The sequence below is a fragment of the Eucalyptus grandis genome, chromosome 2, assembly GCF_016545825.1.
Source record: "Eucalyptus grandis isolate ANBG69807.140 chromosome 2, ASM1654582v1, whole genome shotgun sequence".
NCBI classification, from domain to species: Eukaryota; Viridiplantae; Streptophyta; class Magnoliopsida; order Myrtales; family Myrtaceae; genus Eucalyptus; species Eucalyptus grandis.
Window position 1 is genome coordinate 4696487 of NC_052613.1, and position 26870 is coordinate 4723356.

The following is a 26870-nucleotide window of genomic DNA, read 5'->3' on the forward strand; positions in this document are numbered from 1 at the left end:
CCTGAGCCACACTCACCAAAACAAAAGAAAAACGAAACCAGAGTCCAACATTCAAAAATGCAAAATCTCATAACGTTACCAACTCATGCATACCGGCAAGCAATCTTACTAGTATATAGAAAAAATGACTTCTTCAGAAGCTACGAGACCAAAAAATTCATATAGGTGCGCTTTATTTCTCTAGCGAGAATGGGCGCTCTTGGGTGTCAGCCAAGTACTGCAAAGTAGGAGCACTTGCAAAACAAAAGGCACGTACCCTCTATACTCAGATTCACATCTTTCCCTGTTCCTCTACAAATTTCAAACACCAAGCAAACAATTTAATGCAACTAGTGATAAAACCAAGTTGCATTTTTTTTTATACTATATCATCAGACAACAGAAACAAAAATGGTGGACGGAGAAGGCATATTGAAGGGTCAACTGTATTGAAGCAGCGTCCTTGAAGGGGCCCGCAAGCTGTTCGAGAAAAAGAGCATCAACTCTTGGATGGCACTGTCTGCCACATCGCCTTCATGTGCCCTTCAAAAGCTTCAAACAACCCAGAACTGCAAATGCAGAACCACCAACCAAAATTTAAGTTTGCTAGTGAAGGACTATCTGATGTTTGAGCACGATTGAGTTGGACAAACCTGCCAACAAGGATCTTAATCATCCAAATAATAGTAGGATCCCGCTGATTTCTGCTCCCTATCCTTGGTAGAGTCTACTTTATTGATCCTTGGACGATAATTAGTCGGGTCCCGCCTGAAAGTGATATCCAAATGCTGCAAGTGCATAGAGAAAACATGAACAAGAGCAAATCAGCACATTCCCTGATTTTTTTCTCATCCCTTTTAGGGGAGAGTGGAAAGCAGGTAGAAATTATGGACTTTGAAAGAAGTATCAACCAAAATCGGAAATGTCAAAAAGGAGTAGACACAAAAAATTGAAAAGTAACCATATTGAGATTCTGCCACTAAACTACAACCTTACTTTTCTATCATATTCAGTACAAAATAACATACTGATGACTGTAAATAATAATAATAACATCTTTCCTATATTCTCTTATCCTCCTCTAAAGATTTTGGCAGCAATTTTCACAGTTAGCATCAGGCATAGCATGAAAAGGTGGTCGGTAATACTTACTGATAAGAAAAGATTCATCCCTGTCAACAATGACTGAGGAGAATTGGCAATACAATCCACCGAAGGCCTCCCCTCGTACACTATCACTCTATCAGCCAAATAAGTTGCCATAATAAAATCGTGTTCAACCACAAAAGCAGTCTTCTTTGCATGGAGGATGAATCTCTTGATAACTTTCGAAGCAACAATACGCTGCTCAGAGTCAAGATATGCACTTGGCTCATCAATTAGGTAAATGTCTGCCGGCTGCATAAATCAAACAAGACAAAGTATTATACCATTATGCATCCACATTCCCGTGGTTACATTATTCACTCTGTATTGACAAGAGGCACAGGAACTCCCAATCTCTAAAATTATCACTCATTTTTAGGCGTGCATCAAAGCTTTCATATTAAGAAGGGGTTGGGAGAACCAAAATTATAAATATCCGAAACACCAGCATGTGCGCCTTAATGAGTATGAGGCAGCCAGAACAGACTAAACTACATCTACCACTTGCAATACAGCAGCCACATACAACAGTTTAGTCAAGATGATACAAATTTCAAGCCGGTATCCTATGAAACAACTTAATCTCCGCCACTACCCACCAGATGTGAGTCATTAACATTCTCAGGTCCCCATAGATACACCACAGATCAGTAATAGCTACGGATTTTGGAGCTTTCAGAAAATGAGCATAAACTTGAATGAAAAAACTGCAGAAGCAATAATATTCTCAGGACTCATTGCTAATGCTTCTTGGGTACAAAGCATATTATGACAAGCTTTACAATGCTTGAGTGCTACCAGAAAATGTCAAATGACGTATGTCAGGTAGGGTGGAAACTACAAACTCTCATACCACAATTCAATATAGGTATGATGCAATGGTGCACAAACCATCTACACTTCTCCAGACCCCCAAAGGAAAGAAATGAGAGAAAATCTGAGAGAGGATCAAGTGAAAGGAAAACAATGCAAAGATGTCCAGAAACTCAATGCAAAAGCTTTTCAAAACTCAAAGCAAATGCTAAGTTGATTCCAATGTCCACATTCAGGAACATGCCATACATATGCTCAGTGCAATCAAACATTTCCTTCAAGAAAAAACATGGCACTACCTTTGACAACTCAAAAGTTGCAATTTTGTAGGATTTTGTCTAAAATAAACCCTATAAAGGACCCACCAATTAGATTCCATCACTACTAAGATGATTTACCTTTCCAAGACAGAGACATAATGCAACTCTTTGCAACTCTCCACCAGACAGATTCACAACTTCTTGATCCATCAGTTGTTCAATGAGAAGAGGCTTCATTACATCTGATACAAATTGAGGATGCATATAAGAATCCCGTATTTTCTGGTGCAGCAAATGTCTAACAGAAGCTGGAAATTTGGGACTGATCTTCTGAGGCTTGTAAGAGACATTAAATTCAGGTATCTCCACATCATCGCCTTCAACGATATCAGGTTTCAGCAAACCAGCCTACAAACCATAACTCTTGGCATGATTATTGGGTGAACAGTATGTAATTGATATGTTAGAAGCGACAGAAGCGGAGGATGAGACTAAAACAAGCACTATTCATTACCAGCATTCTAATAAATGTGGTCTTTCCAGTACCATTCTCCCCCAGCATTACTATAATCTGTGAATCAGTAAATTCACCCTCCACGACCTTTAGCCTGAAATTTCCCTGAGTTTTCGTCATAGTGGGGTATTTGTACCGTGCATAAGTCTCAACATCCTCAGTGACTTCCTGTGGAGTCTCAGCAACCTAGGAAGAAAAGCAACAACCAGAATTATACAAGTCTGCCACACCAGAATGAACAATATCCATGTGAAGTGATAGAATCAACACCTTGAAAGTAAGAGACTCGTCACGAAACCGCAGATTCTCAGTGGGGACAAATCCAGCTAAGAAGATATTTATTCCTTCTCTAACAGAGAAGGGAAGGGTTACAACTCCATATGCACCAGGTTTCCCATACAGGCAGCAAATAAAGTCTGATAAGTAATCGAGGACGCTAAGGTCATGCTCCACGACAATTACATAGCTGAGAAGCATCAACAGAATATCACACATCAAAATGCAGATGAAAAATTTAGGAAGCAAACAAAACAGGTTTTGAAACAAAGAGAAACCTGTTAGGCCTAAGCAAGGATCTCACAACTTGGGCCGCTTTGAGCCTCTGTTTCACATCGAGATAACTTGAAGGTTCATCAAACATATATATTTCAGCATTTTGTATTGCAACAACAGCGATGGCAAATCTCTGGAGCTCTCCACCTGATAAATCACCAACATTTCGATCTTTAACCTGATTCAATTCAAGGTCAACACAGAGTTCCTCTTTCATATCCCTTTCATCTTTTTGCTCAAGCACCTGTCCCACATTGCCTTGAACAGCCTTTGGAATATGATCAACATATTGGGGCTTTATAATAGCCTGTTTATAGAGATTACACATTAGCAGGAGGAAAAAGCGATATGCAGTGCTAAGAAATGACACACTCAGGATAATCCCCAGCATAAATTATTTGGAATGACAAGGAACAGCCCAGTAGTTCAAGTACAACCCGATCTAGGAGAGTGAATCTTAAGGGAAACAACTAAATGACAGGCGGCAGATTAGTACACTCAATTATATAATTTCCCATGCGTAGCTGCAACTAGAACCCACCCCAGATAAACTTTTTAAAGGACATACACAGTTTACTATGACAAGTTCTATAACCTTAACATTATTTTTCTAGCTGTATTCTATTAAAATATGCATCGCTATAATATGTCATGGACATATAAGAAAACAGTCAGAATCAAGTCCATCCGCACCTTCAAATTATCCTCCAAAATCCGGGTGAAATAATTTTGCAACTCAGACCCACGAAAGTACGTCAAGATTTCCTGCCAATCGGGAGGATTCTGCAACAGGAAGGGTCCAGGACATCAGATAACCAAAAGGAACCCAGAAGCAGCAGGAACATGTACATTTAAAGACAACATACATCAAAACGACCCAAGTTTGGCTTCAGTTTTCCAGCCAAGATTTTGAGGGCAGTAGACTTTCCAATTCCATTTGTTCCAACCAAACCGAGAACCTGACCTGGCCTGGGGACTGGCAACCTGTAATAAGAAATCCTGTGACTTCACCATACACAATAGCAGAGAATCCAACCCATGAGGCAACTAAAACCACAATTTCAAACCAATTGCATTCGGTGGCTACCTGTGCAACTTAAATGTGTTTGGTCCATATCGATGAGTAGTATCTTTATCCAAATCTTTTGGCAAGTTTATGATCTGAATTGCCTCAAAGGGGCATTTCTGTAAAATAAAATCACAGTTCAGTGAAGTTGACCACAAGTACAACTAATCTAACAGCAAACACGAGACCATGACACACCTTGACACATATACCACATCCTATGCACAATTCTTCAGAAATGAATGCAATCCTTGACTGAGTAGTAACCTCAATACACAGTTTACCTGCAAATGAACAAGCACCATAGGAGTTAAATACTATGTTAATCCACCACAAAGAGACACGATATGTTCAAAGTCATCACCAAAACTACGCGTCTCTACGTGCCTGATGGTAAGAAATCATAGAGACAGCAAGCCACGAATTCTCATACAGTTTGTTCCCTAGAATTGTATTTGCAAGCCATTAGGCTAGGAGCTGGCAGTAAGCCCCTCAAATTTATAGACATGGTTGGAATCATCAAATATTTCCAGAAAGAAAAAACAATTGATGGTGAGACTTTTTTCCAGCCAATATATTCCAATGGAGAAAATGCTTTTCTCAGGAATAGATCAGAAAGGCGCATTTGTTAGGGGTTATAAATGGCAAAACTGCAATTTTTTGCTTTCCTGCTAAAGTCTAAATAATGGTTCAAACGTTAAAAATTCACGAAAAATTCTACATGAACCTATGATTCAACAATTGTAAATTTATAAATGCTTCAGGTGTCAATGAATTTAAGTCAAAATTGGCACACAACACATTTTCAATAAAAGCAATGTTATCATTATCTCATTATAAAAATTCATCATAGACTCGGTATAACTCATTCCTCAAAACATTGGTGTGAAATAGATGAACCCAGAATCAGTGAATTTCATGCTAGAAATTTTTCAAGTTCGGAATGTCCTACAGTTGCACAAATTACAAAGGCTCGTAAGATCTAATCTTTAACAAATCGTGATCTGCATCACTCTGCTCTTATATTAATTTGATTCATCCATGACTGCAGGAAATGACAAAGGCGTGGGTCATAGTATGGGCGCACTTCATCTCCAAGCCATTCATGCCCTGCTTCGGGCTTGTTGAAAGAAACTAGAATTCAGACCATTTACAGCAATATGGATACTAAAGATATCGTTGCAGCCTCACTTCTTACTGTCATATCCACCATTTACCATTAAACTAAACCTCCCAAAACAAGTACTAAAAAATTAAATAGATAAGAGTTGCAACTCTAGCAAGTACAGACTTCCAGCAGCTAAAGTGACAATTTTTCCTCCAAAATGGACCATAGACAGACCAAAAACAGAATTCCATATGCTTAAACCGATCGAATAGAGAGAGTACTAATGAAAAAGGGCCGAATGAACAGTCCAAAGACCAAAACTCAAGACCTCCACCAATCGACAACCAATCAAAGCATACAAGAGACTCCAATGAAAACCCCTCGCTTCAAAATACCATCCGGAACTCGCGTCACCGGTCACCAAACGATCGATCAATCAATCGGCAATTTCCACAGCTCGTGCAGGAGGGGAGAGAAAGAGAGAGAACAAAAAGAGGTAACCAGTTTTGACGACGGGGCAGCTCTTCTTGCACTCCTGGCGGCACTTCTTGGGCTTGCACCTGTCGGAGCTCACTATAGCGATACGCGTGAGCCGATCCGCCATCTCTCGCACGGCAGTCCCCCCCTCCCTCCCTCCTGAGGCGCTATCTGATGAATCGGCCACCCGATCGGATCGTCAGAGAGCGGGAAAACCCAACAGACGAGAAGATCAAAGGGAGGAGGAAGAGGCGAGATGATTACCAGCGAGACTGCGAGGGAGAAGCGGCGATCGAGGAAGGAGACGTGCGTGTGCTGGGAACGTTCCTCTGGCGTGGTGCCAAAGCTGGAGAGCAGAAGTAAAAGAGATGAGCCGCGGCTCCGCCTAGGGTTTTCTCCCCTACTGGGTCCGACCCGTTCCTTCCCCGACCCGCTCCGGTGATGTGCCGACCTTGTGGCGTCCAATATTATTTTTGTGGCTTTCTTTTTTGCCAAATATTGTCATTTATATATGTATGTATGTTGGTCAATAGCATTAATATATGAGTGCTTGGGTATTGACTATTTTTCCCAAAATATATTTCCATCAAAATTAATTTTCCAAACTAGACTTTCCATTGCTACATCATGCCTAAAGGTTCCCAAACTAGACTTTTCATACTTTTCATACTTATATGTATAGATAAGTTCTATGTAATGTAAAGTAGGATACTTACCTTTCCTTTTTTTTCAACTTTAATTCCATTGCAATCTTTCAATTGAGTGGAGAACTATAATGTTATGTTTAAAGTTATATAGAGTATAAATTTTTATTCCAAATTTTTAATCCTACATCTAACTTGCAATTAAATAGAGTCACGTAAATTTACTTTCAATAGATCTTCTTTATAAAGTCCCTTTCATCCTTAGGAGTAGGACCATTCAAAGTTCATTTCCTAAAGCTACCTGAAATCAAAGTTTGACCCAAACTCCATGTGATTTTCGTTATTCAATTTTTCAACCACTCTTAATTGATAAAATTTTGACCATCCTCTTATTTTACCCATTATAATTTGAAAAGCAAAAATCTTAAAGTTTATTGTTAAATCGTAGAATAAGAAATATAAAATCCATCACGTACTTTCTCTTTTTATCCAATGCCATCTCTTGACATTGTAATGCGAACAGTGGCATAAGATCCATTTGTTTTTTTTTTTTAAATAAAAACTATTTGCAGGAAATAAGTTCCCACTTTTCCGATGCATAGATAATGGAAAATCAATCAACTTATGGAAAACGTTTTTCATAAATTGAAAACAATAAATTCAGATTGGGAGAGAACATGTTCCCTATTGGTAAAAAAGAAATCACTCTCCTTAAACTACCAAGCAAATGAAAACTATTTATTTTTATTATTTTTTAAAATCATAAAGTTTTTAGACACGGTACTATCGAAAATAGAGAGGGACGTAGTAAAATATGAAGTCTTGACCTTTCGTAGGTGTTTCGATATTAAGGATTCAATATCAAAAGCATACAAATCATATCTAAGGGTAAGTGTTTGCCAAAGGATACTATCAAACCTATTGCTTTCAGCTTCATTTTCATGTTGTAAAAAATCCATACTTCATGTGTATCCACACTACTCGCGCATTTTCTGATACAACACGATACCATATCATCATGATGTATGTGTCACGGGCCGATCGATTCGCTCTCGATCACTCTTTTCGGGCCGTGACATATGCTTGTATGTTTGATCACATGGGGCTCTGCAATAAACAAGAACAAGTGCAGTTTTTTGTCTATTGCCATGCTCTGTCAACAGATAACTAGAGTTTTATTGAAAGGATCATCTCCAATGCTTTCGTGTTCTTGAAACCACTCTTATGCGAACGCCCTTTCATGGAAAAGATCTTAGAAACCTGTATTTTCTCCTTTGAAGCATAGTGTGTTCCAACCTTGCAGGGCTCTCCTAGACTCTCTTGAGATGTAGCCTAAAATGCCAATGGAGGAACTTAGACAATCGGCTCTTCTTTAACTCGTACATGAGCACAATCATCTCAAGACAAAACTCTTTGGTTGTCTTCTCCTTGTACCTCGATCGCTTAACTAGGACAATTGAGTTATAATTTTATCTCTGAACTGACTTTTACGTGGTGCATAGACTGAGATTGACTTCTACATTGCATCACATATTAACCAAAAAACCTGAAATCACCTCAATCTCGATCTCTATTGATCCTTTCTGATCTCTCTCGACCCTCTTTATTGGCTGGATGGTGACGGCAATACCAGCGCCTTCTGTCAGCCATTCCTAGTTATCTTTGCTTTTGTTTGTTTGAATTTCTCTCTACCGCAATGACTAACCGATGTTTTTTATTTCCAACTTTTAGAATTTGTAATATGCGCATAGGGGCCATGTTGCTGCGATATAGATATCCATTGTGGGAGCTAGAGGTCACATCCACATTCGTTGATTATTGATCCAGCAGGACGACCACGACAAGCACTATCGAAAGATTCGCACCCCCTAAGAATCTCCCTTTCGAATCCGTGGGAAGCAAGTCCTAGCACGCTTTCGTTGAAAAGAACGATCGGAATGTACTCTCAATAGGGAGTGCAATCCCGCGACCCCCATTCTCCCAAAGACGGTCGCACAATGCGCCGTGTTCTCGGCCTCGTTTCCATAGTTTGGACCTCTCGTGCCCACTAAGACCAAGGCCTCTCTTTCCTCGAGAGATCGTGAAGTCGATGCGATCGCGCAAGCATTTGCCATAAAACAAAGGGGAAAAGCAGCTTCATTCGGGAAGAACCGCGTGATCCACCGCCAGGCAACCAGCTCTCGTTAGAAAAAGAATGGGTACATGTACAGGTCAAGTACGATAAGGTAAAAGAAAAAACGTCTAAACATCCAACGTAAAGATTACTATCCATGTCTGAAATGCATAGTTTATTCAAAGATACCACCGTCGACATCAGTTAAGCATAAGATTGGAGGACGACATTCACTTTCAACTTCATCACACGGCTAATCACTTCCACTTCTTGAACTTCCCCCCTCCAAACATCCCGTGCTTGCCATGCTTGCCGTGCTTGCCAAATTTCCCATGCTTGAACTTCCCATGGCCATGGCCATGGCCATAGCCGAACCCGCCGTAGGGGGCGCCATGCGAAACATGAGCACCATGAGCGCCATGAGATCCCAGCTGGTGGGCACCGTAAGCGGCTGCAGCAGCAGCAGCTCCTCCAGCTAAAAGAGCCCCCATACCTCCGTGCCCTACATTAAAATGAGATGAGAGAAACCACATTATATTGACTATCTCCATGCATCGCCAAACATTAATGTTTCTACTCCGATCAAACTCACAACTTCAAGACCCGAAGAATCAAACGGGACATCGATATGAAATATTGTTGTACACCTAGAGCTACCAAATGAACAAGTCAAGCTATTCCAATTAGCAGCAAACTCTCAAGGGCCATCCAATATCGATTTCAGGTTAATCTAGAAAGTGTCGCTACTGTAAAAGTGCTCCAATAAGCAGAAAACCCAAGGCTAGAAACATATATGACGACATAAACATGTCAAACTGAGAAAGCAAGCATTACTGTGGTTTAGCAAATATGAGAAGTAACCGAGTAAGATAAAAACTATACCTGAATGGCCAGCGGAATGGCCAGAATGTCCTGCAGGGGGATATCCTTGCGGGGGATATCCTGAGGGCGGATAACCTTGCTGGGGATATCCTTGTGGGGGATATCCTTGCTGTGGATAACCTCCTTGCGGCGGATAACCTCCTTGGGGTGGATAACCTCCTTGGGGAGGATATCCTTGAGGAGGATAACCTTGAGGAGGATATGCGCCGGGTGGAGGGGGGTACTGACCAGGAGGATATCCATGCCCATGCCCTAGGTGGCTGAACAGCCCTTTGTCAGATTCTTCGTGCTTGTCCTTTCCGCCTCCCATTGTTTAAGAAAAAACAAGGTTTGCTTCACTGCCAGGAGAGAAAAAACATAATCTCTTAAGAGAAAGTAGAAATTACAAACACGAAAAATATCACCCAAGCAGAACATTGGCAAACTATTGGCAGTTTAACAATCGAAATCCCCCAATAGATTACTTTAGCACTAATACAGATTAAAAGATAAAGCAGACGAGATATAATATGAAACAATTAAATAGCTGGGCCATCCACAAAAGCTGAGTACTGATCAATGCTACTAAAATCAATGACCCACGACAACATCCACAATATGGTCAGTGCATATCATCATGTGATCAGCCAGACACAACTTCATCGAAAAATTAAGCTAGAATCATATGAAGTAAATCAACCAAATAATATGCTGACCCAAAAACTCAGAACAGCTCGTCGACAAAGGCTAACCTATCCCAGCACGATCGATACTCAAAAAAGAGAGAACTTCACACAGCTAGCCTCTCTTTCACGGATCGGAAAATCTACCTCAATCACCGGCCCCTTTTCATAAAACAACGTCCCAGACATTCTCATGTAAAACACCCGTCCTCTCACTCCCCAATTCGTAAGAACAATATCACAAGTCCATTAAAACTGGACTCAGTCGATAACCGCAATGATATGCGAAACTCCAACCAGTCGAAAAGAAAACCCGAAATCACATAACAAGCATTCGCCACCACACCAGGTCAACTCCATTACGCTACCCAACATCCCTTTGTCATGCACCTAAATAAACTCAAGGAATGCGGAATGCCCCTCATACAGGGCAGATCAGATCAGATCAGATCTCTCTCTGTCCAGCCACGGACCTAATCTCCAAGATCCGCAAAGTGAGCCCAAAGACGCGTCCTTTTTCACAAATCCCATCGCTAAAACGGGGTGACCGACTCAAACATGCAAGAATCTCTCAAATCCCAACCACTCTCTACCCGATCGCCGATCGCGCGATCAACCGTGGAAACCACAACAAGACGCAGAATTTCCGCTCAAAACACCGCCCGGAGAGGCACCGACCGAAGCGGCTGGCGACGCAGAACCTCCCCCCAAAAGAGCCCAAAAAGCAATCACATCCACAAAAAAAGGAAAACGACCCAGATAACCAAAAGAACCCGAGGACGCCATGAACAGAGAAAGGAGACTTTTTTTCACCCTCGGTTCGTACCTGTTGGAATTGGCGTAATCACGATGGCGAGGATGATAATAGAGATGAGGACAGAGGAGATTGAAATACAGCGGGCGATATATGATATTTATAGTTTATTCCTTTTCTGGGGCCCGCGGCATGACGCGTCCGGTCCGGAACCATACGCGCAAACGACGCGTCTCCGAGCGTTCTCGCTTGGACCTGGCCACGTGTCACGCCACGTGGACGGTCGGGTTTCGCCGAAACGGAAGATCTTAGCGCTTAAGAAATTGGTTTGACCGTTAATTTAATTAATCATTCCCGAGATTCGCTCCCCATATTGGGGGTGACAGATCTTCGTTTTCCTTCTTTAGTGCTGTGGCGCAACAAAATGCAAAAATGCGAACGGTCATAAATGTTAAATGGCGATTTCGTTGAGAAAACGTACCCATGTCGCATGCGATAAAAAGTGGTACAAATAATTACGTCAACCAAAAAGCGAATATTTAAAGATTTTCTCCTTTTAAGAATCATATCATAAAAGAATCTTGAAATTTGAGTTGGATAACGAAAGAGAATCGAGGAACGGCCTCAGTCGTTATGTTTTTTGCCTTTGGATATTCACTTTGTTTCTAGGAATAAATGCAGTATAACTCCTAAAACTTATCATAAAAATGCAATTGAGTCCTAAAACTTTCAAAAAAATATAATTAAGTTCTTAAACTCGTCACAAAAATTCAATCAAGTTTTAATACTTTCAAAAAATTCAATTAAGTTCTAAAACTTATTTCAAAAGTGCAACCGAATCCTAAAACTTTCAAAAAATGCAACCAATGAAAAGACTTAGATTAAATCACTTTAATAAGTTTTAGGATTTGATTACACTTTTTGAAAGTTTTAGGACTTAATTATACTTTGTGACAAGTTTTAGAATTTAATTGCATTTTCATGACAAATTTTAGGACTTCCAATGCACTTGTCCCTTGTTTCTAGTTAGTATTATATAAGTAGAGTATTGGTCATCAGAATAATTGCAATTATAGTCCTTAAACTCATTATAAAAATACAATCATATTCTAAAAAAATTCCAATTTGTGAAATTAAGTTCGAACAGACCGAAAAAAAAAGAAGAAAAGAAACAAAAAGCAAATCCAATTCGAATACTTATCGAATTTGTGGTAATCAAGTACTTTTGTTAGTTCCATTCAATTTTAGACGGAAAAAATCAATGTGACTTTTTGTAATCACTATGTGGTGCTAATTTAGCACCAAAGGGATGCCATGTCAGCAAAAATCCAAAAATAATAATAATAATAATAAGGCAAAGTTATCCCAAGAAAAATAAAACCACAAGAGAGACAAATCATTGATCTTTCAATGGATTACACATTGTTGGTCTTTCAATAGAGCTTGCAGGCCTTCGCCTACTTGCGGAGGATGCTACGGGGCCTTGCTCGTGGTTAGCAAAGGTGGGGAGAGGATGCCACCCGGGTCAAGCAACCCCGGCCACCATGAGAAACTTCCAAGCGATATTTTTTGGTCAATGTTGTATGTCATAAATAAATAATTAAAACATTAAAATGGGTATGTTTATATATTTCGTCACTGAAATTGGATGGAGTTAACGAATGCATTTAATTGCATAAAGTGAACAAATTTTACAAATCTAATAAGTTCAACGATTTAATTGTCCAAACTGAATATTTTTAGGATTTAATCGCAATTTTTGTGACAATTTTCTCTTACTTTAGTGAAACTTACCCCTATAATATATAGAAGATTCCATAAGATGTACAGATGGGAATTTGACCCTAAAATCAATCTTTGAATTTGTCTTATAGTATGGAGAGCTCAAAGGGTGCCTACCACCTTTGACGCATATGAAAGAACTCAAAAAAGAAAGATTAAAGTGGTCAATGCATCAATTGGGACACAGTCAAAATCAAACCTTCCTCAAGAAGCCCTCTTCAAATTAAGTTCTTAATGTGAAAAAGAATGAGAATGTTTGAATAGATAAATATTGTTGACTTTTGGGAGTTTCCCACTTGAAAGAAAAATAAAAGGGGGAGATATTCACTTTATCTTGCAGGAACAAACAACCGCACGTTGCAGATTCTCAGAAATCTCAACCCCTGCTTTCTCTGAAAATTTTCAAGTCGTGTAGGCACAAGCCACACAACGTAGGGCACACGATTGCAAGCTACATTCAGGTCAAAGCCTTTACAGGTTAAAAAATTGGACATCTTGTCAATTCCACCCCAGGTAGAAAATGTTTCTCTGTTGTACATGTTGTGTTATTTTACTATAGTCGTGTTTGGCAGTCAATTTTAATGTTATTCCTCACTACTAAATGCCATTGGCATATTAAAAAAGAAGTGGAAGATTCTAATTAATATGATAAGTCATCTATATAAAAAGCAAGTGCAAATTGTCATAACGTTAATGACTTTGCAAAATTATATACAAAAGATGTTGTGACCAATATGGATTTTGAAAGAGCAAATTTGAATCTCAATTATAGATATTCAGTTGAACATGATACTTTAAATGAGGGTGTGAACACTTCAAATGATAATGCATACCTTGATATGACACATTTATGTGATCAAATAGTCTTGAATTAAGAAATAATTAAGGAGGTTTTAAATATTTAAGTACAACATATTTCTTTCCTTGAAACATATGTGACTAAGTTTATTATAATGAAATTATTCTCTCTTTAATTTAGAAAGAACCACTTTAACATGATTTTTTATTTATAAATTGGTTAATATGTCTCTTGTACATTACTCTCAACGTGAAAATATAATAGTTACAATCGTTTTTTTTTTCAATTTTAAAAAAATTATAGTTTAAAAACTTAAATTAGTCAAAACAAAAGACTTTCCGAACATCTATTTACCAAACAATACTTCATCAAAGCTGCTTCCCAATACACTTTTCAATTACATATTACCAAAAATTTTTTTGTATTTTACCAAACCCTTTTAGGTTAAAGGGCCTTTGCATTTTGTTTTCAAAGATTTTCCCCAAAAATTGAACCAAACGCACCCAAAGGGAAGGGATACAAAGCGATAGTTATCCCCTATTGTTCAAGTTTGCAATTCACCTCAAATGAACTCGAATTAGTCAGAAGTGCCACATATTGTCCTTTGTCGACATTGGATTTCAATTTTTCCAAAAAGAGCCACGGAGGACTCTTTGTCGAATTATGCCGGATTATGTCTTCAGAGGCAATTCATCAATGTAACAATTAAGTGATTGTTTGAATAATTTCGGTACTGAAAATACCATATGAAAATTATGGCATTTCTACTATTTATTCCCTAATTTCTACAAAGAGTTGGCAAATATACTATGTCACTAAGAAAGACAAATAAAAGCCAGTAAAATAATAATAAATTTTCCAAAAAAATTAAATTTTTATAAGCAACTAAGCTAAAATGAGTTGATAATCTAATGCGATTGTAAGTCATATAAGTAAAGATTCGTAAATTCATATAAGAGTTGATGACTTCGAGGTGCATGTAAGAAAGACAGAAAAACTTGGAAAACATAACAAATATTTGACAAGTTAAAAAAAAAAAACAATATGAGTTGCCAAGTAACGAAAATAAGAATCGATAATTCACAAAAAATGGGTAATTTTGATTGGAAAAAGTTATATATCTATGGCGTTGCTAAGAAAAACAAATAAAAGTAGGTAAAAGTTTAATAAGAAACATAGTATCTGAAAATGTTTGTAATTCCATAAAAGCATAAGTTACAAAAAATTATCACGAAATTAAGTGACCAGTAATTTTTTCTACCAAATTGTTTGGAAACACTTACCAATTTCTTCCAGAATTTATCAGCATAAAAAAAAAATAAAAATTCACGCGGAACAAAACAATCGTCCTTTTTTTCAGACAAAAAAGTAATCACCATTTCCTGTCCAGATCATTTGATAACAGGAACCAATAAAGCGACAGTAATGCCAATTCTATCTTACCCCTCTTACGACGTGTTTACAAAGGTTTAAAGCATCGCCATTGCCGATCCATTGATAAAGTCAACCCATCACCTCAAACAGCCTTCATATTTCATGGATGTCTCCTGATTTTGGATGCTCGAGTTCTCACCCCTTCCGCAAGAAAAATAAGCAGCAGCAGCAAGTATTCTTGTGACAGAAGATGGAATCAGGCTTAGCAAATGAATATCAGTATTGCCATGACTAAAGCAACCGAACTCAAAATGCTTAGATTAGCAATTAGCTAGTAAATGAAGCCGTATAACCCCCAGAAAAGATGCAATTCAACCCCCTTTTCGTATCTTAAGCTGTCTACAAAGAAATAATCACAATGACCAGACATCTACTTGGAACCATCTAACCAGGCCAAGGAAGCAATCATTGCGCTCTGACCGGTTGCGACGATAGCAGTTTAACAATCTCCGAGATACCCACCCTGTCTTTCCCTTCCAAGATGCTCTTTAACTTCTCTTCGCAAAGAACGTCCTTCTTGATTCCAGGATTCTGCAGGTAACAGGACAGCGTCAAGCTGAATAAATAAGAACTCCAAAAATCTAAGGGACCAGAATGGAAGGTAAGCCGAAGAGGTAGTGTAGGTATATAGACTCATCACTATTATGATCATGTGAAGGAGAGTGTAGAGTATATGGTGACACTAATGTAGTTCCAAGCACTTGTCAGGTGTCAGGGTGACGTATCATCGCGACATCTGAGGCAGAAAACTTGCTTGGTACTCACAACACTACGGTCTGCACAAGGAGTCCCTCATAAGTGAAGTATAAAATCCATTTCGACAGAACTGAAGTTACTCTGAGGTTTTAGCTTGATACGATTTTTATGCACAGGAAAAGTCTCAAGGACATGATGATCCAATGAAACTAGTGCACCACACAAATGAGACAACCAAAGCAACCCCATCGCTATCCCGAGAAATTCAATGAATCCCAACAAAAAACATATATAAAGGTACCAAATTCTTAGTCTCTAATGCTTAAAACCACCAGCCTAGGACTTACACAAAAAACCATCAATCTAGGACTTCACAAATACATTGACGATATCCTCTGGCTAAGAACCACCGTTTCAGCTCCAAGGTGGCAAATCTGGCTTCGTTTCACAAGACCGATCAAGATTCAGCACAAGCATCACATGATTATCACGGACCGCTCGGTGTAACATTTCAATCAATAGAATAGTTTCTTTCTAATGGCCAACAAAAAGAAATCCCTTTTTTCCTTCTTTCTCAACAATTCCTTTCTGTATCTACGTTCCTCACATTCTCAAAGTTAATTCATCGAACACCTGGAGTGCTTAATGATCATCGGACCCAATTAACTACCGAGAGAGAGAGAGAGAGAGAGAGAGAGAGAGGACCTGGCGAGTGTGGAGCTTAATGAACCTGGAGACCAAGACGGCAGTTTCGGACCGAGAAACCTCGGGGATGCCCATGAACTTGCCCAGCTCCGAGGAAGCCGATGCTTGCTCCGCTTCCTTCCCTTTCGACAGAGCTTTGGCCTGTGCCAATCCCCCGGCGGCGGGACGGAATTTGGCGCCGCCCCCCTTCGCCGCCGACGCCAACATCCTCGCGACCGCCATGTTTGCTCTGCTTTGGATAGCGCTCCGAGCTTCTTTCTTCGGTTTCCAACCCGACCGTGCGATTTGCAATCAAGCCTATATCTCCCGGTCCCAATCGAGGTGATTTGGAATGCTTGCCTCCTTGTTAGTCACTAATTAAGAAAATATTACAATTTTTAATGCATGATCAAAAATCGAAGACTAATTTTTTTAATTGAGAATGTTAAATAGTAGCCCTGGCTTAGGTCACTAGATAATCTGATCAAATATGCTTTAAATTTTGTATTTGAAGTAATTAGCTTCCTCAAAACGTGTTCTTCGATTTCCAAAGCATCTCAAAGTGTGGAATTAATTTGATTTAACTTAATTAGTGTCTACAGAACTCAATTAACAAAATCTTCTTTCAATATGAAAATTGTCAATAAACCAAACTGGACAGCAAGCTCGTCAAGAAGAACAGTGTCGACAATTTCGATCAATTTGGTTTGACAGTCTAAACTTCGAACAATTTCTGCAAGGCTTTCTAGTCCTAAAAATGTTGGGAAGCATAACGGAATCGATTTTTCACTTCCACAAAGAATCCCGTAATCAAGGATGGTAAAACTTCATCTCACATTTCTAACAAAGTTTCCATAGACCTCCTTCGCATTTCTTCAACTACAACAGAGCCTAGATGGAGACTTCCTTTCTCACAGAATGATCACTACAAGAAGACTTCTAAATGGGTAAAGCGAATCGAATACATAGTAAGATGGCAGCGATACAACTCGCCCTATTTGCTCAAAAGCCCACGTCGCGCAGAAACCACAAGCCGGTCAGCTTTGAAAGGCCCTTGTTTGGAAGCAGCTATTCATCATACAAGAGTACTGACTTCGCATTTCCTTACTTCATCAATAAACCACAAGGCTTCCCGACTAGTGTCTTGTCTCACACCCAGTCGTCCCTTGGGAAGCAGTTGACCCTCATGAAATTTGACTGTCAAGTGTTCTGAGTTCAGAGAGTGACTGCACTAATGGCGACGGTGTCTACTTCTCTGGCGGCTAACAGAATCAAAATCCCCAGACGAATATGAAGGAGAGTGGTCCCGCGCCCGCCTGCTCCTTTCATGTCTATGGCGTTTATCAACTTCTTTATTTTCAGAATCCCTTGAGCGCGACTGCTTCTTTTTGCTCCTTTTACCTCTGTGATGCCTATCAATATCGGAATCCTCAGACGAATATTGATGCTTGTGCCTGCTCCTTTTGCGATGCTTCTTATCAGCTTCTGAATTATCAGAAGAACTTGATTCAGAGTGATTGTGCTTCTTTTTATGCTTCTTCTTTTCCTTCTTGGACCTTCTCTCCTCATAATCAGAAGATGAAGAGGATCCATCTTCATCAAAGTCCTCTCTACTATCAGGAGATGACTGCCTTTTGTGCCTTCGCCTCTTTGAGGATTTTTGTTTCTTTGGTTTGCTTGCAGGAAAGTTGGTCAGCAGATCCGGAATATTATTGGTGCCAAGAAAACCTATCCATTTGAAGATGACCACAATTAGCATGACATTACATTACAGTCTATCACTGTTTTGCTGGTGGGAAATTTGTACCTCCATACTCGTCGAAAATGTCCTCAGCAACTATTTGCTGGTTTGGATCATCCAGATTAAAACCTCCACGTGGGGGGCTCATACCAGGTTTCTGTTTCAGTTCCCATTTCAGAGGCTGCAAAGCCAAAGAATGATATTATTCATAAGAAAAAAAACATAACCCGCGCCATATACAGTGAAGGTAGAGCATGTGCACAGAAACCATGAATACTCAAATTCAAATAACAAAGGCATTTCATCAGCTAGAAAAGAAAAAAAAAATTCACGATGACAGGCCAAAAACTGAGATTATTTAAGATGATTTAATAACCATATTTCACTGAAATTAGAGATTATTTTACAGAATATTAGTCCGGCTAGTAGGAAGGGCCAGAAAAAGATATATGAAGCAGAAGCAAAAGCATCTCACAATATTGATAAGTGTGACAATATTCCTGGAAAGATGAGAACTGCAAAGCTGATAATCAATAAACGAAATAGACCACAAATTTCGGAGAATGCCAACACAACCTATAAAGTTTATCCTAACCTCGGTTGGATCTGTGTGGGCCAGGATGGCAGTCAACGGATCATCTCTTTTTAGTCGACTCTCTTCATTTGGCATTATGGCATCCTTCAATGGACATTCACGATCACCACTTTGGTGACCAAAAGTCCCACATCTCAAACATTTAACGTTTCGTATTTCAATCCCAAATGGCTTCACCCTTGCAGGAGCACCCGTTTCCATCCTGTAAAATACAATTGTAAATCAATATGCATATGAAACTAGTCCAGAAAAAAATTAACTTTTTTTGCATGAATAAATGCAAGAATAATCACAGCATAACATGCTATAGAAGATAAAGCTCAGAGTACTTGACATCAAACTTGCAAATTAAGTAAAATCAATAATGACACATCCAGGCCTCCACCTACTAATTAGAGTCAGAAACATGGATCCTCCTGTGCACCTATAACCTATATAATATGAGATCTCGCGTGAGAGGTGTAAGACTCAGTCTCAGATACTGAAGAACCTTCATTTGGTTATAATGAATTTCTTACTAGTATTCCAAGAGGCATTAAGATCTCAGCTTAAACTGAGGAGATCAGCTTACTTCAAAAGCTCCAACTGTGGAAGAAGTCCATGTCTAAGACAAATGAAACTCTTTCCATGGCTGTGGGAAATGAATTGTGCAATAATCAACACTGGCGCAGAGCCACGCCATGTTGAGGAATTAGAAAGCTTTATGCATATGCTCCACAAGAACAGTTGCTGATGATATACATTCAAGCATAGCTCCAAGGAGAAAGAAACATAAAATCAGGCTAGAAATGACAATGCAACCAGTCTGTTCAGCGTAAATTATCCATTCTTTTCCTTCAAAACTTCAGCTTTCTGGAACAGTGTTGTTAAATTGCAATCCAAATCATGAATCGCAAACCCTATATTCTGAATCATGAATCAAATCGAATCATCAATCATAATGTTCAGTAAAAAATTGTAAAAAACTCCAGCAAATAAGCATTTCATACTAAAACAAGCCATTAATGGCCAAAAAACGCATACAAGCATTTTAATCAATATTGTTGAGAGAATTATACCTAAAACTGACATTGCTCTATACCCATTCTAGCTTCTAACTTCTGAAGGTTGCAGAGGCAAAATGAAAAAGTCCTAAAACACTCAAAAGAAACCTAAAAATCAACACACGCAAAAATAGAAAAACTCCATTTTGGTCTGTTGAAGCCAGCTAAAAAGGCGAGACTAATCTTAAATACTCAAGTGTGACTGTTGTCCGAGGCATGCGATTTGCACAAGCTCAATGAAGGGTCAGAAGCTTGGGAAGGCCGGTGTTGTTGCCAGAGGTGGCAACAGCTGGTGTGTGACCCAGTGATGGTTGGTCAGGAGCCGACAACAAGCAGTGTAGCAGCTCTACAAGTTCCTTTGCTAGCCTGAGGCCTGAGAGAACCAAGGTCTGCTGGCATGTTTCCACATTTTTTTCCCCATTTTCCTTATAGCTGCTTTTTTCAATTTTCAGCTCATTTTTTCTCTTTAGAACCCAATACTTTTGAGCCCAACCTCTATTAAAAAGCACAATGGGGCAAAGCGTCGTTTTTCTCCTAAACCATAAAGTATTGTATGATCTGTATAGGGTTGTGCAGTTCGCTTAAAATTCATGCACTCTGATGATTCATGAGTACAGGATGAATTGATTGAAGGTTGAACAGAACCGAATTGTGTGATTCAGATTGTGTATCCAACGATTTTTTTAACACTACTGGAAAGCTGACCCACAATGCATATCGCACATTTGATCTATTATTCACCCTTGGCTGGAAGCCAAACCTTACACAACACACAAATGATGTGAAAGTAATTACAGTAAATGACATACACGAGGAAGTGCCAAGATTCACACCCTTAACCTGAAGTTTGAGGATCATGTATATTTAACCATTTTTCTCAACAATTTACCATCAGGAAGTACAGCATGAACATGATTACAAATCATCTAAACCAATTTTGTTAAAATCTTAGAATTAGTGAATACAACATGCTAAGTTCAGCAACACTTTGACCTGACCATTGCAAAGACTACAAAAAACCATATGAACCAGGTCAATTCAGCATTCTAGCACCAAACATGGGGTAAGAGTCCTATTATGAAGAACGATATACAAATGTGCAAAATCATTACCCAAAGCAGTGCCATCAAATGGAAAAAGAAGACACTCCCTTCAGGAAACTTGCTACCCTACTATCATGGCAAGACATTCCAATTGGGCCGAAATAAAGCAAGCATCAAAAGGTACCGTGGAGCATTTTTAAGGATCTCAAACTCTGCTTCTGTTGGCAATGGACGCCCAAAAACATCTTTTGGCCTGGGTTTTTTCTTTTCTTCAGCAGGGTGATCTCTTTGCTCAGGAGGCCTGCCAGTCATAAAATGGAACTGGTAACAAACATAATAAAGGCATGTGCTGGTCCTCACCAGTAACAAAAACAAAAAGGAGTTGCCAAGAAGAGTATGCGAATGCTTTGTAGTTAGTACATTGAACTGGATGCTCCACTGATGACTGAGTCCTGATTCGGGTTACTCTGTGCCTGCCTCTTCCGCTCATCCTCAATTTCTGCAGCTTTGGCGCTTTCGGGATTGAAACCTGGTGGTCTAACATACATGAAGCTAACAGCCTTCATAACCTCCACCTACGTTATTTAAAAAGAAGAAGATAATTTTAGACCCCGAAAACAGCAGGATATGAATAAGGTCACGCATTTCTAATCTTCATCAAGATAAAATTAGCATTATGGTAACCATCTCATTAAATATTGGCCAGCAGACATTGCAAAGCAGGTGTCGTTCTCACTGTCTGTCAAGTGTCCCTAGGAAGTAATGGATGGCTGGCATTGCTACATTCATGTCTCTGAAGTGTCAATAAAATCCCTTTCAGCCCCTTCAGGAAACCCAATCAAGACCAAGGTGAAACCCCCAATTTCAACGGGATTTGGGACACTAAAGGTGTGCCCAAAGGATAGAAGAAAACACAGCTCGTGCAACAGAACAAGCCTAAAAAACCGGAGCCACATAGTGTCGCGACAATCTACAGCAGCGATAACAGGACAGCAATGGGAATTGGAAGCCATCACAAAATAACACGAAGCGAAAAGAGCCAAAACCGTACCTTCTCCTTCTCCTTCTTGGAGATGAGAGCAGTCTGGCGAAAGAAGTCCTGCTCTTGAGCATACTGCAGAACCAAACCAACCAACCAACCAACCAATCGATCAAAATCACACGGAAACCAAATCGGAAAAGCACGAGGCGAACAGGGAGGGTGGGAGACCTCGCGAGCGACTTCGTCGGCGCGGCGGTCGCGCTCGGCGTGGAGCTGCTCGGCGATCCACTTGCGGCGCTGGTTAGGGTAGGAGAGGGGGTGCCAGGGCTTCTGGTTGAGGTAGGAGTGGCTCCACGCCGTGCCGGCCTTGGTCTTGTAGTCCACTTCCCCTCCTCCGCCGGCGATCGCTTTGTCGGAGAACCTCTTGCTCAGCCGCAGCCCCTCCCCTTCTTCTCCTTCCATCTTCGGCGTCCCCCTTCCCCTCGTCTCCACCACGATCGGGACGTTAGCGAGCTGCCGGACGGTCAATCGATACGCTTTCCGTCCGATCCAGTCGGGCCAACCCGCTTTCAGAACGGTTCCCTAGTCCGCACCGACCCGCAAATACGTTGATGATAATATAGCGGGAGAGGGACACTAAAATCGTCAAAAATTATCGACCCGCTTTCAAAAGTTTTTCTTTAAAAAAAAAAGCAAGCCAACTCTAATCTGGGTCAGACCAAAAAAAAAAAAAAAAAAAACCTCTAATCTGGGTATTAATTTTTCAATCCTACATAGCTCTAACGTGTTTATTTAGTATATAACTCCTAAACAATATTGTATAATTGATTAAAAAGCAATCAATTCAATACTAATTATTGTTAAAGTGTCATCACTTCAATACCAAAAAAATGCTACCTCACGTAAATTTTTAATTATAAAAGCCATGTAATTTCTCTAATTAAATTTTTTTTACCATAGACACTTAAGTGATCTATTAACCTTTTGCCAAAATTGCCCTTTTGCACTCAATTTTCGATTTTTCTCGCTTAGGAATGTTCCATCTCTCGTAGTTGAAGAGCTCGTACTTGGGATGCACAAACCGTTCATGATAGGGATTTTTTTATTTCTCGATTGTCAACGGGAAATTTTGGATGAAGGGTTAATGGGGACATATTTGTGATACAAGTAAAAGTTTGTGGTTTTTTATAAGACTATAAAATTTTTGGGTAAAATTGTAATTAGATGGTAAAATTGGACAAGACCCAAAGGTGAGGGTTTCTCATAGGACATTAGGATAGAATTGGGATGGGACATAAAGTTGAGGATTTTCTATGGGATAACAAAAAAGTTTATGGTAGGAATTATGATTGAACCTAAAGTTATAGGCTTTTTAAAAAATAGAAGGTAAAGTTGGGACAAAATCTAAAGTTGGAATTTTTATGGTATTAGACTGGATAATATATATCAAGGAAAATTTCAAAGGGAGGTATTTTCTCAAAAGAGAAGTCCAAATGAACTTCGTCTCAAATAAATGCTTGAAGTGATAAACACAATCTCAAATAAGAATCTAAAATAACAAATTTCGTCTTAAATAATACCTCAAGAATATCGACCAATCAAATCTTAATATAACCAAGGGGCATTTTCTTCCGATAACCTTTTTCTTTTAGAAATGTTATCAGAAAATGAAGCAAGTAGTTCAACTGTCTCAAGTTGTGATTTCAATTTCCATTGCATCTTCTAACCATTGGGCCGATGCATAAGCTACAAAGGCTAAGGATGTTGATACCACCGCCACTACTGCCGTTGCCAATGTCATTGATTGTTGCAATGATACTTGTTATGGCCTAACCCACCAATTTCCCACAAGCGATTGTAAAATCATGTTTCTTCAACTTTGTTCCCACAAGCCAGTGCACAATTTTCTTCTTTCTTGTCTTCAATTTCTTATCAATTGTTTCATTTATTGACTTTCTTCTTCGTTTCTTCTTTCGGCTAACTTGCGTGGGCACATTTGATGAGAGCAGTATCTCTCTAGCAAGTCGTCCTTAGAATCTCAACATGCACAACATGCCTATAATTTTGCATGTATGTTTCCTTACTGAAACTTGTATGAATCCATCCTCAGGCTTTTCCCTACTATATATAAGAGCCACCATAGCATGACAACATAGGATTCCGCTGATATCCCATCTTCTATAGTTACAGGATCTATGTCTAACAATAACAACCCCCTTGTCTTCATATGGTCCACTCAAATCAAATTCATCCTCCCCTTTCCAAGTAGGAATCCAAGATGCTACAAACTGTTTTTAAAGATATAATTTTTTTTTCTAGATATTAGGATAAATCATACCAATGTACTTAGCCATCCCATCCCTTCCCTTATGAATTGTCTTCATGAGTTGTACTCTTATAACTTTGAGCATTGTGATGATAGATTTGTCCCTACCGTCAATGATCCTTTTATTGTAATTTTCATGCCTGTTATTCGAGGAAATGTCACATTTTTAGCTTGTCATGAAGTAGAACTTGGTCCATTGCACTTGAGGCCTCTAGGACAATCAATCATGAGCTTTGGCGTCTATTGCCTTCAACTCTTCTATTGCCAAGACAAAATCACATACCCTAGTTTTCATGGCACCCTTCCAAAGAAGTTTTTTTAAGTTTTACTCTTTTGTGATACTGTTTGAAGTTTTCATAATGATGCTTTAAGCAAAATCTATGTTTTACTTCAAGCATTAGAATTGCGAGTGTTTGCACCAATCTCTTTTGTTTGTCATATATGAAAGTCTTCCAATTTGATTTTTCAGGGTCCATAATCCCTATATGTAATCAAACTAATAACCAATGTCATTTCGTGTATGTCTCTTGTCCAACAACTGTCAATGCAAAGTGAATATCCGATTGTTGCCATGTATGCCTATCGCTGCTAGAAGTATACCTTTCTAGCATGATGACAATTGGCAATCATCAAATCCCACAAAACACCTACATCCTTCTACAAAACCACTCCTTGCCGCATCCAAACAAATGCCAACTCCCTAAACTTGAATTAGTCTAGATATCACTTGGTCTTGATTATACATGTGGATCCTAAGTTGACATCAAGACTTGGCAATAGCTCCTATCAATTCAAAATTGCTCCTCCTCAATCATTGTGGTCATATGCATTGTCATTGCCCTAACTCTATAAACCATTATCCTCAACAATTTCAAAGAAGTCTTAGGCTCCACTGCTTTTCTTTCTTTAATTGAAGGACCTGGTTATGCAAAATTGTTTCTCAACCTCTCACAATAATTGATTGCTAGCCATTTAGTGCCATTTAGAGCTCTATTACATGTATGTATGTAATTGAAGGTTTTGACTTGTAAAGTATGCTTCCTTCGCACTTTGAAAGTATACATAAGCCAATCACAACCCTTAGAAGACACTGCTTTCAACTTATTAGGTGTATTCTTAACAAACCTCACGTTTCTCCCATTTTTTGTCACATGGCCTCTAATAGTCTCTCTAAACTCCTTAGCATTACTAAAGCACATTTCTAATTAGAAGATAAGATTTTTCACATCAACCTCAACATTAAATTCAAAATGTGTATATTTATTTTCACTATTCATATTCAAAAAATCTAATTATTAACTAACGCATCTATATGCAGACTGATGTCTCCCATCATCATCATCACATCTTACATTTCTTATGTATAATTCACCAAGATCAATAAAGGCAAATATATGTTCTTCAGCACCCTCTTAAACCTTATCATGCCTACTATCATACATGGAATAGTTCACTTCTTCACATTCCTCAATTGGTGCCAAATGGAAGGAAAAAAAATGACAATATATTTATATGAAAAATGCATATCAATAAAAACACAAAAAGAAAATAGTAAATAATTGCAACGCATCTGCATCACACTATGATTAACGAACGAAAACGAGTTACATTATGGCTACATACCATATTTTTATTGGATACCATTTATCACAAAAAAAGAAGAAGAGTGAATTATGAACTTAAAATTTGTTTTATGTGTGCTGGTTGTTTGGTAATATACATTCAAACTCATGTGGGCACAAAAGTGCTACTACTATAGCGACGGACCTTACCCTTAGTTTGGTCAATAAGCTCAGTGATTAATTTTATTAGGCATTTAACGTGAATTTCTATAAGTGATGATGGTTAGAAACTATAATCAGGTGATAAATGTTTCATTGCGTGAGTACCTTAATACTGTAGAATAATGAAGGTGTCATTCAGGACTTGAAATCACGATGAATTTCCTTTGCAACCATAAAAAAGTCTATTTGATTCCTTGAAAAGCACAACAAAACCCACAATATCTTTAAATTCAAATATTCGATATTGTCAAAGACTCTTTAGACATTAAATTAGCAAATAAGAACTTGAAGTTAGGATGCCACAATTTTTTAGAAAGAAGCCAAGGTAGAGGTCTCAATCCTCTTAGGCAAACACAAAAGCAAAATAAAGAAAAACCTCGGCCTCTTGACGAGGGGGGGAAAAAGAAAAAAAGCAAAGCAAGTACGCAGATATGGTGTCCCTTTCGAAATTATTTGGAGGGATCTATTGTCCTTTGATTTATCCGATGTGGAAGTGCACTAAGTCCTGCTTCTCCTAATACTTAGTAGTAGTAGATATGATGTAGGAATTGACATTGGATTTTCTTGGGTGTCAAATCTTGGTTTGCATGGGCCTCCAAGCTCTAACTAATCCCCCCACATTCCCACGCCACGCCGATGTGGGCCTCCTCTCTCTCCTGCCCCTGTCTTACTCTCCTCTCTCCTGAAAACCAACCCCCACCACTAAAACATTGGGTGTCAAATGGATATCATTATCAAATGCCCATCAACGGTTTGTCACATCGTTTTACATATCCATTACATAAATCCCGTCTCATCAACCGAGGGTTGCTCGAATGGTCCAAGACTTGATATGGAAATCGAAATCACGTGTTTGATTATTTTGTGTGTAATTGATCTCATGAAAACTTTGATTTAAATTTGTGAAGGAGGAGCCTAGGCTGTGTTTCGCCGGTCTTGGATTTCTCCCTTGCATCGTGATGAGCCAAGGGCAATGGGCTCGCTTAATGAA

At 39.1% G+C, this 26870-nt stretch overlaps 4 protein-coding genes across 7 annotated transcripts; all 4 read right to left on the reverse strand.

Annotated features, from left to right (window-relative positions):
• Positions 1-90: 90 nt before the first annotated feature.
• Positions 91-6326, reverse strand: LOC104442324 (ABC transporter E family member 2). The gene is made up of 13 exons (XM_010055711.3): positions 6180-6326; positions 5940-6086; positions 4529-4614; positions 4352-4449; positions 4131-4248; positions 3958-4047; positions 3267-3571; positions 2983-3178; positions 2713-2898; positions 2337-2606; positions 1132-1377; positions 633-767; positions 91-548 (listed from the first exon to the last, which is right to left on the reverse strand). The coding sequence occupies exons 2-12, from the start codon at positions 6040-6042 to the stop codon at positions 648-650; spliced, it is 1818 nt and encodes a 605-aa protein (XP_010054013.1). The 5' UTR covers positions 6043-6086; positions 6180-6326; the 3' UTR covers positions 91-548; positions 633-647.
• Positions 6327-8698: 2372 nt separating this feature from the next.
• LOC104442323 (glycine-rich protein A3) lies at positions 8699-11174 on the reverse strand. 3 transcript variants are annotated; one of them, XM_010055708.3, is made up of 3 exons: positions 11043-11174; positions 9555-9892; positions 8699-9174 (listed from the first exon to the last, which is right to left on the reverse strand). In XM_010055708.3, the coding sequence occupies exons 2-3, from the start codon at positions 9862-9864 to the stop codon at positions 8930-8932; spliced, it is 555 nt and encodes a 184-aa protein (XP_010054010.1). In that variant the 5' UTR covers positions 9865-9892; positions 11043-11174; the 3' UTR covers positions 8699-8929. The 3 variants fall into 3 exon arrangements, with proteins under 3 accessions (XP_010054010.1, XP_010054011.1, XP_039163351.1); XM_010055709.3 differs by lacking the exon at positions 11043-11174 and adding an exon at positions 10895-11036; XM_039307417.1 differs by lacking the exon at positions 11043-11174 and adding an exon at positions 10810-10993.
• Positions 11175-15166: 3992 nt separating this feature from the next.
• On the reverse strand, positions 15167-16993 carry LOC104442322 (upstream activation factor subunit UAF30). 2 transcript variants are annotated; one of them, XM_010055707.3, is made up of 2 exons: positions 16387-16993; positions 15167-15516 (listed from the first exon to the last, which is right to left on the reverse strand). In XM_010055707.3, the coding sequence occupies exons 1-2, from the start codon at positions 16606-16608 to the stop codon at positions 15391-15393; spliced, it is 348 nt and encodes a 115-aa protein (XP_010054009.2). In that variant the 5' UTR covers positions 16609-16993; the 3' UTR covers positions 15167-15390. The 2 variants fall into 2 exon arrangements, with proteins under 2 accessions (XP_010054009.2, XP_039163352.1); XM_039307418.1 differs by lacking the exon at positions 15167-15516 and adding an exon at positions 15523-15761.
• A 177-nt stretch (positions 16994-17170) lies between these two features.
• On the reverse strand, positions 17171-22363 carry LOC104442321 (uncharacterized zinc finger CCHC domain-containing protein At4g19190). The gene is made up of 7 exons (XM_010055705.3): positions 21998-22363; positions 21839-21901; positions 21208-21362; positions 20972-21088; positions 18702-18903; positions 18173-18287; positions 17171-18093 (listed from the first exon to the last, which is right to left on the reverse strand). Exons 1-7 carry the CDS (start codon positions 22229-22231, stop codon positions 17597-17599), a joined length of 1383 nt encoding a protein of 460 aa, XP_010054007.1. The 5' UTR covers positions 22232-22363; the 3' UTR covers positions 17171-17596.
• Between the last annotated feature and the right edge of the window lie 4507 nt (positions 22364-26870).

Bases quoted from the DNA above. Each gene is read 5' to 3' on its own strand.
- LOC104442321 (XM_010055705.3), bottom strand. From the start codon at position 22,231: ATGGAAGGAGAAGAAGGGGAGGGGCTGCGGCTGAGCAAGAGGTTCTCC. The intron at 21,902-21,997 runs GTCTCCCACCCT...TTGGTTCTGCAG, and splicing joins CCGACGAAGTCGCTCGCGAG to TATGCTCAAGAGCAGGACTT. The intron at 21,089-21,207 runs GTACTAACTACA...TATGACTGGCAG, and splicing joins AGTGGAGCATCCAGTTCAAT to GCCTCCTGAGCAAAGAGATC.
- LOC104442324 (XM_010055711.3), bottom strand. From the start codon at position 6,042: ATGGCGGATCGGCTCACGCGTATCGCTATAGTGAGCTCCGACAGGTGC. The intron at 4,249-4,351 runs GTAGCCACCGAA...TTCTTATTACAG, and splicing joins AACACATTTAAGTTGCACAG to GTTGCCAGTCCCCAGGCCAG. The intron at 2,899-2,982 runs GTGTTGATTCTA...TTTTCTTCCTAG, and splicing joins ACGAGTCTCTTACTTTCAAG to GTTGCTGAGACTCCACAGGA.
- LOC104442322 (XM_010055707.3), bottom strand. From the start codon at position 16,608: ATGGCGGTCGCGAGGATGTTGGCGTCGGCGGCGAAGGGGGGCGGCGCC. The intron at 15,517-16,386 runs GTCCTCTCTCTC...TGTTACCTGCAG, and splicing joins TTAAGCTCCACACTCGCCAG to AATCCTGGAATCAAGAAGGA.
- LOC104442323 (XM_010055708.3), bottom strand. From the start codon at position 9,864: ATGGGAGGCGGAAAGGACAAGCACGAAGAATCTGACAAAGGGCTGTTC. The intron at 9,175-9,554 runs GTATAGTTTTTA...ATTTTAATGTAG, and splicing joins CCATTCCGCTGGCCATTCAG to GGCACGGAGGTATGGGGGCT.